This window comes from Macaca mulatta, chromosome 14 (genome assembly GCF_049350105.2).
Source record: "Macaca mulatta isolate MMU2019108-1 chromosome 14, T2T-MMU8v2.0, whole genome shotgun sequence".
In the NCBI taxonomy this organism is placed as follows: Eukaryota; Metazoa; Chordata; class Mammalia; order Primates; family Cercopithecidae; genus Macaca; species Macaca mulatta.
In genome coordinates, this window is record NC_133419.1 from 727,428 (window position 1) to 737,129 (window position 9,702).

General features: G+C 62.7%; 2 protein-coding genes across 21 annotated transcripts; one reads left to right on the forward strand and one right to left on the reverse strand.

The window, feature by feature from the left end:
- The first annotated feature begins 315 nt into the window (after positions 1-315).
- CD151 (CD151 molecule) lies at positions 316-5,902 on the forward strand. 20 transcript variants are annotated; one of them, XM_077960310.1, is made up of 10 exons: positions 323-391; positions 1,290-1,448; positions 2,144-2,205; positions 3,036-3,126; positions 3,230-3,421; positions 3,733-3,807; positions 4,215-4,319; positions 4,429-4,587; positions 4,991-5,077; positions 5,181-5,901. In XM_077960310.1, the coding sequence occupies exons 4-10, from the start codon at positions 3,043-3,045 to the stop codon at positions 5,238-5,240; spliced, it is 762 nt and encodes a 253-aa protein (XP_077816436.1). In that variant the 5' UTR covers positions 323-391; positions 1,290-1,448; positions 2,144-2,205; positions 3,036-3,042; the 3' UTR covers positions 5,241-5,901. The 20 variants fall into 20 exon arrangements, with proteins under 20 accessions (NP_001348105.1, NP_001348103.1, NP_001348104.1 ...); XM_077960308.1 differs by having other exon boundaries at positions 2,144-2,201; NM_001361176.2 differs by lacking the exon at positions 1,290-1,448 and having other exon boundaries at positions 316-391; positions 2,144-2,201; positions 5,181-5,902.
- Positions 5,903-7,142: 1,240 nt separating this feature from the next.
- POLR2L (RNA polymerase II, I and III subunit L) lies at positions 7,143-9,555 on the reverse strand. Its single transcript, NM_001266999.1, is given in 2 exon segments — positions 7,143-7,524; positions 9,434-9,555. Coding segments are annotated over 2 exon segments (204 nt in total). The 5' UTR covers positions 9,529-9,555; the 3' UTR covers positions 7,143-7,415.
- Positions 9,556-9,702: the final 147 nt, after the last annotated feature.

Sequence of the window (9,702 nt, forward strand, 5' to 3'; positions counted from 1 at the left end):
GGGGTTAGGCATGGAGGAGGGCCCGGTCGCCACAGCCCAGGCCCTCTGGCTGGGCTGGTTGCCGTCTTATCTCCGGGCCCGCCTCCCGCCCAGCTCCTCTGTCCCTGGACCGGATGAGCCCTTGATGGGCTGTTGGCACCCCCAGGGCTGCAACTCGCCCGGCCTCCGCAGTGTCGGGTCGACCCCCAGCGCCTACACCCACCGGCTCCCGCCCGCCACGCGGGTTCAGACCTGTCGAGCTCCTGACGCCCCGGGCGGGGCTTGAGGCCGGGGCGGGGCCTGGGCGGGGCGGGGCGTCCCCCTCGGAGGCGCCGGGCCGCGCATTCTCAGCGCTGGGAGCCGCCGCCCCCGCAGCCGCCGCCGCCCGGTCCCGGACTCCGACGAGTGGTAGGTGAGTGCGACGTCACGGCAGCCCGACCGAGCGGGGCGAGGGGAACGAGGAGGCCGAAGGCCCTGCGCGCCCCAGTCCCGGAGGCCCAGCCGCAGGCGCCGGGAGGTTCCGGGAGGCCGCACCCACCGCCTGGCCCAGCTCCTTCGCAGGCCCTTCCGCGGGAGGCGGACGCCGGTCGGGTGAGGGAGGCGCAGTGGCAAGGAGAGGCGCCTCCCGGACTCTTGGACCGGCCTGACGGCACCCTTCGGCCCAGGGGTCCCGGGACGCGCAGCCTGGACACCCTGCTCATTGTCCCTGGACACGGCCGCCTTCCCTTCGCCCGCAGCCGCCCCCGCCCGCGTGCAAGTGGGCGCGCCATTGGCCGCGCCGGGCGGGGTCGGCGGCGGTGACCTCATTGCAGTGCCGCGGGGACGCTTGGCAGGCGCGGAGTCCCAGGTCCTCCTGACTGGGGCTCCCCCTGATAGGGCGCGGGTCTCCCAGGGGCCTGGTGCGGGTCCCGGGGACTCGGGGAGGGCCGGAGAGCTATTTTTGGATGGCCTTTTCCCAGGGGGTTCAGAGGGACTAGGCATTCCTGGGAAGAGGGGCCACTCTGCAGCGGGTCGCCTGTGTCCTCGCGGTGGAGGCCCCATCTGTGCCTTGAACCAGCCTCTCCAGAAAGCCTGGGACCTCACAGCCAGGCCGGGGGCACATCCGTGAGGGGCTCACACATCCCCCCAGCTCAGTGACAGACACACATCCCCCCCATCGGTGGCAGGCACACCGCCCCGCTGGTGGCAGGGTCTGCTCGTGCCACCCCTCGTGCGTGTATTTAGGCCCCGGGCTTCATGGAGGGTGAATGTCCCCTCTCAGCTCAGTGGTCAGGTCTGTCCCCACGAGCTTCATGATGCTACTTTCCCAGGCTGTAGCTGCTGCTGTTTGGGGCAGAAGGGCCAGTGATGGGCCTGGAGCGAAGGCCAAGAGTGGGGCACCTGGGGAAGGCATGAGGTCCCTCCCAGGATCAGACACTGTCCGGGAATGTCCTCTGCCTTGGGAGGCCAAGGCGGGTGGACCACCTAAGGTCAGGAGTTCAAGACCAGCCTGGTCAACATGGTGAAACCCTGTCTCTACTAAAAATACAAACATTAGCTGGGCGTGGTGGTGGGCGCCTGTGATCCCAATGACTCAGGAGAATGAGGCAGGAGAATTGCTAGAACTCAGGAGGTGGAGGTTGCAGTGAGCCAAGATCGAGATCATACCATTGCACTCCAGCCTGGGTGACAGAGCGAAACTCCATCTCAAAAAAAGGAAAAAGGCCGGGCACGGTGGCTCAAGCCTGTAATCCCAGGACTTTGGGAGGCCAAGACGGGCAGATCATGAGGTCAGGAGATCGAGACCATCCTGGCCAACACGGTGAAACCCCGTCTCTACTAAAAAAATACAAAAAACTAGCCGGGCGGGTGGCGGGTGCCTGTAGTCCCAGCTACTTGGGAGGCTGAGGCAGGAGAATGGCGCGAACCCGGGAAGCGGAGCTTGCAGTGAGCTGAGATCCCACCACTGCACTCCAGCCTGGGCGACACAGCGAGACTCCGTCTCAAAAAAAAAAAAAAAAAAAGGAAAAAAAGAAAAGAAATGTCCTCTGCCTTGCCCCACCCTAGCCCAGACTAAAATACCAGGCTTGGCCACTCCTCTCTCTGCCTCCAGAATGAACCCAGCCCACTCTGGCCCTTGGGCCAGACGTGTAACCTGTGACCTGACGTGTCCTTGCCCCTCTAGCCTAGAGTCCTGGGGAGCTTCTGTCCACCTGTCCTGCAGAAGAGTCGTTCCTAGCCTGGTTGGTGTGTGCTGGGCAGGGTGGGGCAGAGCAAGCGGGGCGGTGAAAGTCCAGGCCTGGCTGTGCTGTCTGGAAACGTGGCCCGGGGCGCTCACCTGCTGTCTGCACCCCACGCGGTCCCTGCCTTCCCTGTGCTCACAGCTTGCCCGCTGCTGCATGTTGGGCAGGGCACGGGGCCTCTGGGGAGGGGCACAGCCTGTCTGTGCTGCCCCCTCGTGTTGGTGTGGGTCCCCTGTCCAGGAAAAACCCTCCCAGTCTGCCAGACTCCACCTGCCTCCACGCTCCATTCTCCCCACTCGGGCCAGGAGGAAGGAAGGGCTGCCCTTTAACAGACCGTAAACAGGCCTGGAGAGCCTTAGGAAGGGGCTGAGCTGGGGCCTGTCTGAGCCTCTGCCCCTTTGCTGTCTCTGTCTCTGAGTGGCCTCCTCCGCCCTCACTGCAGGCCCGTAGTCTCCTGTCAGCCTGTGACGTGGGGCCCCGGGAATGCCATGGGGGGCGGGCAGGCTGGCATGAGCTCACCGGAGGTACCCGCTAGGGCTTCCTCCCCGGGCCGCCAGCAGGGGTGAGTCAGCAGTGATGATGGGCGGTCCTCCATGACCCCTGGCCTATCTGTGGGCACCAGGGGTCTCTCGTGGCTGCACCTGGTCAGGGCTCCTGAGTCGCTAGGAGGTGACACGTCATGTTCCCACAGGGGCTCCTTCGCAGGTCTCCCAGGACAGTGGCTGGCTCCACCCGACTCCTGGGCCGGCTTGGGCATCTGTGTTCCCTCCTCCTATCTGTCCCTGTCAGGGGTCTGGTGCTGTGGCCCCGCTGACCCCTCCCCTGCCTCCCCAGCCCCAGGATGGGTGAGTTTAACGAGAAGAAGACAACATGTGGCACCGTTTGCCTCAAGTACCTGCTGTTTACCTACAACTGCTGCTTCTGGGTGAGGAGGGGTCGCCTTGCCCCCACTCCCACCCCCACCCCTGCCCCTCCTGGGTCACCATCAGACCTGGGCAGACTCGGTGACTGGTGTGTACTGCTTGTAGCTGGCCGGCCTGGCTGTCATGGCAGTGGGCATCTGGACGCTGGCCCTCAAGAGTGACTACATCAGCCTCCTGGCCTCGGGCACCTACCTGGCCACAGCCTACATCCTGGTGGTGGCGGGCGCTGTCGTCATGGTGACCGGGGTCTTGGGCTGCTGTGCCACCTTCAAGGAGCGTCGGAACCTGCTGCGCCTGGTCAGCAGGGCGCAGGGCCACGGGGCGGGGTGGTTTGGATGGGGCCCAAGGGGGTTGTTGAACCTGTGCCTTGCTGTGCTCACCTGGGGGGGCACGGTCCTTCCACCCCTGCCTAGTCCTGTGGGTCCCCACATTCCCGCTGGACCAGCTGAGGGAAGACACCAGCTCCACAAGAAACCTTCAGGGAGGGTGGCCGCCACTCAGCCCCCACCTGGAGCCTGGGGAGCCGGGGTGGGGACTCTGCTCTGAGGTGCCCAGGCACTAGGCCTCAGAACTAGGCCTCCTTGTGCACCCTGCCTCCCCCCACCCAGTACTTCATCCTGCTCCTCATCATCTTTCTGCTGGAGATCATCGCTGGTGTCCTCGCCTATGTCTACTACCAGCAGGTGAGGGGCCTGGGCAGGCCATTCAGAGACACAGACATGCACAGGTGGGGTGGACACACACAGATGCACACACGTGGCTAGCCCCAGCCCCTATCCCCACGGTCCCAGAGCTGACCAACGTGCCACTGGGCCTTGGAGGTGAGGTCTAGGTCTCTGCAGGGGCACATGGGGTCAGGCAGGTGTCCAGGGAATCCGGAAGCCATCTCTGCCTCTGCCGCACTCCACTGTCACCCTGGTGACGGTCCTGGCACCACCCAACCTCCCCTCATGCCGAGGTCTGACCTCAGCCCTTCCCTCTGGCTCTGAGCCAGGACCTGGGCCTCCCCTCAGGCCATCCTGGGGCTCTGCCAGCCCCACCTTGGAAGGTCTTAGACTGAGACTGAAGTTTCTTGTACCCCAAACCCCAGCTGAACACAGAGCTCAAGGAGAACCTTAAGGACACCATGGCCAAGCGCTACCACCAGCCGGGTCACCAGGCCGTGACCAGCGCTGTGGACCAGCTGCAGCAGGAGGTGGGTGGGTGGGTGGTGCTGGGAGGGTGCATGCATCCCCAGGGCCTCCCTGGACCTGTGCAGGAGCCTCTGGTCCCAGGTCTCACCCTGAGCCTTGTTCTTGATGCAGTTCCACTGCTGTGGCAGCAACAACTCACAGGACTGGCGGGACAGTGAGTGGATCCGCTCAGGGGAGGCCGGTGGCCGCGTCGTCCCCGACAGCTGCTGCAAGACGGTGGTGGCTGGTTGTGGGCAGCGGGACCATGCCTCCAACATCTACAAGGTGGAGGTGGGTGGGCAGCGGAACCATACCTCCAGTATCTATGAGGAAGTGTGGGGGGCCTCCAGTATCTATGAGAAGGTATGGGGGCCTCCAGTATCTATGAGAAGGTATGGGGGCACCCCAGTATCTATGAGGAGGTGGGTCACCCCAGTGGCCGGATGTGGGCAGTGAGACCACGCCTCCAACATCTACGGGAGGTGGGTGGGCAGCCCAGTGGCCAGATGTGGGCAGTGAGACCACGCCTCCGGTATCTTAGGAGGTGGTGGGTGGGCAGCCCAGTGGCTGGCTGAGCTGTCAGTGGCCTGGCTGCGTAGGTGCTAGGGGTGGGCATGGCCACACCCTGGAGGTGGTGGGGGCCAGTGGGAAGTGCCCCCTGGGCCCACCTTCAGCACCCATCTGCGCCCCGCAGGGCGGCTGCATCACCAAGTTGGAGACCTTCATCCAGGAGCACCTCAGGGTCATTGGGGCTGTGGGGACCGGCATTGCCTGTGTGCAGGTGAGGGCACGCGGGGTGACGGGTATTTTGTCGGGGACATGAGGCAGGGCGGTGGTTGCTGGCCCCACGGCGTCTACTTATGCCCGCCTGGCTCTGCACACAGGTCTTTGGCATGATCTTCACATGCTGCCTATACAGGAGCCTCAAGCTGGAGCACTACTGACCCTGCCCTGGGCTTGGCTGCGGCTCTCTGTGCCTTGCTGCTGCTGCACCCAACTACTGAGCTGAGACTACTAAGTGCCAGGGGTTGGGCTCCCTGATGACACCCACCCTGTGCCATCACCATAACCTCTGGGGACCCCAACCCCAGAGGCAGCTTCAAGTGCCTTTCGCTGCACACCAAAGCCCAGCAGGGAAGTAAGGGGGGCTGGCGGGACGACGGTATCGGGGGTGTTTTGTGGGGCTGCCTGAACACATTCTGCCTGGTGGTCAGATGCAGGCTGGAAGGGGCCTTGCTGAGTAGGGCAAGGCCGAGTGTTCCCAGCAGGGGGAGAAGCCCTTCACACCCCAGGCCCTTCAGGGATTGGGGCTTTGCCTTGCAGCCACATGGCCCCATCCCAGTCAGAGAAACTGAGTAAGGTCTGACCCTTGGGCCTGGGCCTCTGCCCCTCCCCACCCAGGCCTCGTCTCCCTCAGAGCCCCTGCTGTCTTCCCCACCGCGGTCACCACCACCCGAAATGCCACATGGTCACTGTGCACTGCCCCATCCATGTGCCTGTGTGGGGCAGGGGCCTCCCAGTTTTGTTCACTGCTGTACCCAGATGCCTACAATCATCCCTGCCACATACAGGTGCTCAATAAACACTTCTGGGGCAGATGGACGAGCCCGCTGTGCTGGTGAGATGGTCTGTTCTCAGGGCCCATCACGTCCAGCAGGGTAGACAGACCCCTCCTTGCAGTGTCAGGACAAAGAAGGGCAGAGCCAGGACACAGCCCCCATGGGGCTCCAGGGAAGGGAGGTCTGATGCCAGGGACAGCCAAGCACAGGTCTCACAGCAGAAAGAACTGATCATGTTTCTAAATGGTGAGATGGTGGTGTGTTCAGAGCCCCTGGGGGAGAGGAAAAATGGTTTCCAAAGACCCTTCTGGTCATGGGGGGGAGCAGACATGGGAAGGGTGCACACTGGGGGCTGTGCCCAGGTAAGAGGCGTCAGGCAGATGGGTGGGGGCAGTAGGGTGAGGGGGTTTACATGGTAGAGCCTATAGGCCCTGCTGGGGGCACGGATGGGAGATACCAGAGCCTGGTGTCTGGCAGAGGTACCCTGGAGACGGGAGCCAGGGTTCAGTCACTGATTGTACCCCCCACTGCCCAGGCTCCTGTCCCTAAGGCTCAGAACTGAAGACCCTCAGGCAGACCCATTCTCCCCCACCAGAGGGCACCACGCCAGGTATCTCAGCAGCAGGGCCATCTGACCTGGGGTGCTTGCTGGCAGCACTGCCTGGACAGCAGGGCCTCCTTAGGGCCGCCTCCCAAGCCAGCTAGGGGTGTCTTAAGGCCTGCCCTCCCTGCTAGACTCGGGTGGGACCCTCAGGGACAGCCAGCAGTGGGCAGGGGCCAGCAGGTGCTGGCATCCGTGACCATAGCAAAGACTGGGCCCCAGACGATCTGGTTCTTTTTTTTCTTTTTTTTTGAGATGGAGTCTCACTGTCACCCAGGCTGGAGTGAGTGGCGCAATCTCGGCTCACTGCAAGCTCCCCCTCCCGGGTTCAAGCAGTTCTCCTGCCTCAGCCTCCCGAGTAGCTGGGACTACAGGCGCCCGGCACCTCACCTGGCTGTTTTTTTTTTTTTTGTATGTTTAGTAGAGACGGGGTTTCACCGTGTTAGCCAGCATGGCCTCAATCTCCTGACCTCGTGATCCACCCGCCTTGGCCTCCCAAAGTGCTGGGATTATAGGGGTGAGCCACCGTGCCTGGCCTAAATCTGGCTCTTCAGATTCCAAGAGAGAGAGTACAGGAGCCTCTGCTCAGTCTGAAGAGCACCCAGAAGGAGGGAACCTCAGCCCTGAGATGGAAGGCTCTCCTGGCAGCACCTCCTGCAGGGGTACCTGTGGAACAGGCTGGCCCCAGGGCTAGGAGAATTCATGGCCCAGTCGGCTTCCCTGGGCTGCCGCGGTGTGAGAGCTGGGCCTAGTCCTGGCCCCTGACATCCTAGTGAGGGCTGGGACCTTGGTAGTTCTGAAAGACCTTTACTGGATTGTTCCTTCCAGAGTGGGGGATGGGACACACACACGCTGTGGCGAGGCATTGCGCCAGCTCCTGGATGCCTCAGCCTTGTGAACTTGGGGCAGGATGCTCATGGCCCATGGTCAGCATGGCAGGTAGGCGGATTCCAGCCTGGTCACTTCTCCAGGGGTGCATAATTGAGCAGCTTCTCGATCAGGTCCACGTGGGCCAGCAGCATCCGGCGGCAGCAGTAGCGCTTCAGGCCCAGGGCGTCCAGCGCATCCCTGTGTCAAGCGAGGGGAGGAACAGAGAGGCCAGCTGAGTTCTCCACGGTCTGCACAGGCCTGGAGCCCACATCCAGGCCGCCTCTCACTGCCTGCTGGCCTCACTCCCCTGCTACCGGCAAGGCGAACACATTCACCTGGATGAGAAGTAGAGACCTAGGGGTATGATCCTGGTTGGAGTAACCTGGCAATGCCCAGATCCCTGGGTGGAGCGTGAGGAGCCTTCTCTCCCACCTACTCTGGCTGTACATATGTGTGTCTAACATATGTAAGAAATATAAATGAAACGAAAACTAGAGGTAATTGGGGGAGCATAGAAAACCAAGGCCACCGAGGTCCTGATGCGCAGCTCCCCTCATCCCGCACCAGCCACAGCAGGGTAGCTCTCCAGGGGCCTGCCCTTAGCTGGTTCATCCCCCACCCCAGAGCAAGCCCTACTCTGCCACTGTGGCGTCTTTTCTCACCTCTGCTTCCTTCAATCAGGGAGAGACTGCTTCTCCAGGGAGCCACCTCTCCCATTTCCCAAGCCAATTAGAAGCTTTAATTTCCCTGGGACCAAGGTCCAGTCACCATCAATACTTCCAGAAAACTCCCACACTGATGGCTCCAATGTGCAGAGAGAGAAGCTTGGGAAAGGGGAGGCCACATGGGAGGCCCCTGCAGTTCATATCCCTGGGAAAGGGTCTGGACAGGCCACCAGCCACTCACTCTGGCAGCCCACTCGCTTTACTCATTCGTCCAGCAAGCTGCACTGAGAGCCTATGGCAGGCTGGCACACACGAGCCTGGGGTTTCACATGTGACCAGGACTCAGCAGGCAAGGGTCAGACTCCAGCAGGGGCACCAAGACTCAGGCACGGTGGTGACAGCAGCACCGAGGGACAAGCACAGGAGAAGGATGCCTCCCCCACAAAGCCCGATGATGAGGGTGGTCAGCAAGTCTGCCCTGCATTTCTTTTTCTGTGTGTGTGTGTGTGTGTGTGTGTGTGCGTGACACGGAGTTTCACTCTCTCATCCAGGCTGGAGTGCAGTGGCGTGATCTCGGCTCACTGAAATCTTCACCTGCCTCCCAGCCTCAAGCGATTCTCTCGCCTCAGCCTTCCAAGTAGCTGGGACCACAGGTGTGCACCACCAAGTCCGGGGAATTAAAAAGATAAGAGGGCCAGGGGCGGTGGCTCACACCTGTCATCTCAGCACTCCAGGAGGCCGAGGCAGGTGGATCACCTGAGGTCAGGAGTTCGAGACCAGCCTGGCCAACATGGCGAACTCCTATCTCTACTAAAAATACAAAAATGAGCCGGGCGTGGACACGCCTGTAGTCCCGGCGACTGGGGAGAATTCCTGGAGCCCAGGAAGCAGAGGTTGCACTGAGCCGAGATCGCGCCGCTGCACTCCAGCCTGGGCGACAGAGCGAGACTCCGTCCCCAAAAAAAAAAAAAAAAAGAAAAAATTTCTGGAGATCAGGGTCTCCCCAGGTTGTCCAGGCTGGTCTCGACCTCCTGGGCTCAAGCAAGCCTCTCGCCTCGGCTTCCCAAACTTCTGGGATTACAGGCGTGAGCCGCCGCGCCCGCCCGTCCTGCAGCGAGGTTTGCAGGACATGGGGTGGGTCTGGGAGCAGAGACGAGAGATTAGGACGGAGACCAAGGGCTTTACTGCGGGTGACAAGACGCCTGCCACCCGCCAGGCCACCTAGAATCCCCAGGACACCACTGGTTTGAAGCCCAACTCCGTTCTCTCCCCAGACTTCAGGGGACAATGTTCTCCCGAAAGCAGATCACAGAGCTGGGCCGGAGTGGCCGGGTATGAAGCTGCTCATGGAGCGCCGGCCCCAGGCAGCGCTGCGCCTCCCGCCCCGGCCCGCACCCCAGGGCGGACTCAGCCCCCAGCCCCGGCCCCAGCCCGCGCCTCACCCCTCAGTGTACTCGGCCTGCAGCAGCCCCAGGTAGGCCTCCCACTTGTTGCCGACGATCTTGCCGCAAGTGAAACACCGTACAGGAATGATCATGGCGGCGGCGCGTCCCAGACTGCCCGGCCCGGTCCGGCCGCACGGGAAGCACTCCCCCCAGGCCCCGCCCCGGGCGCGTCCACTATCGCGGGGGGACCGGCTCCGCTCGTTCTCCGCTGCCCCAGCCGTTCATACACTGGCCCCGGCGCAGCTGGCCGCAGTTTCCGCCGCCAT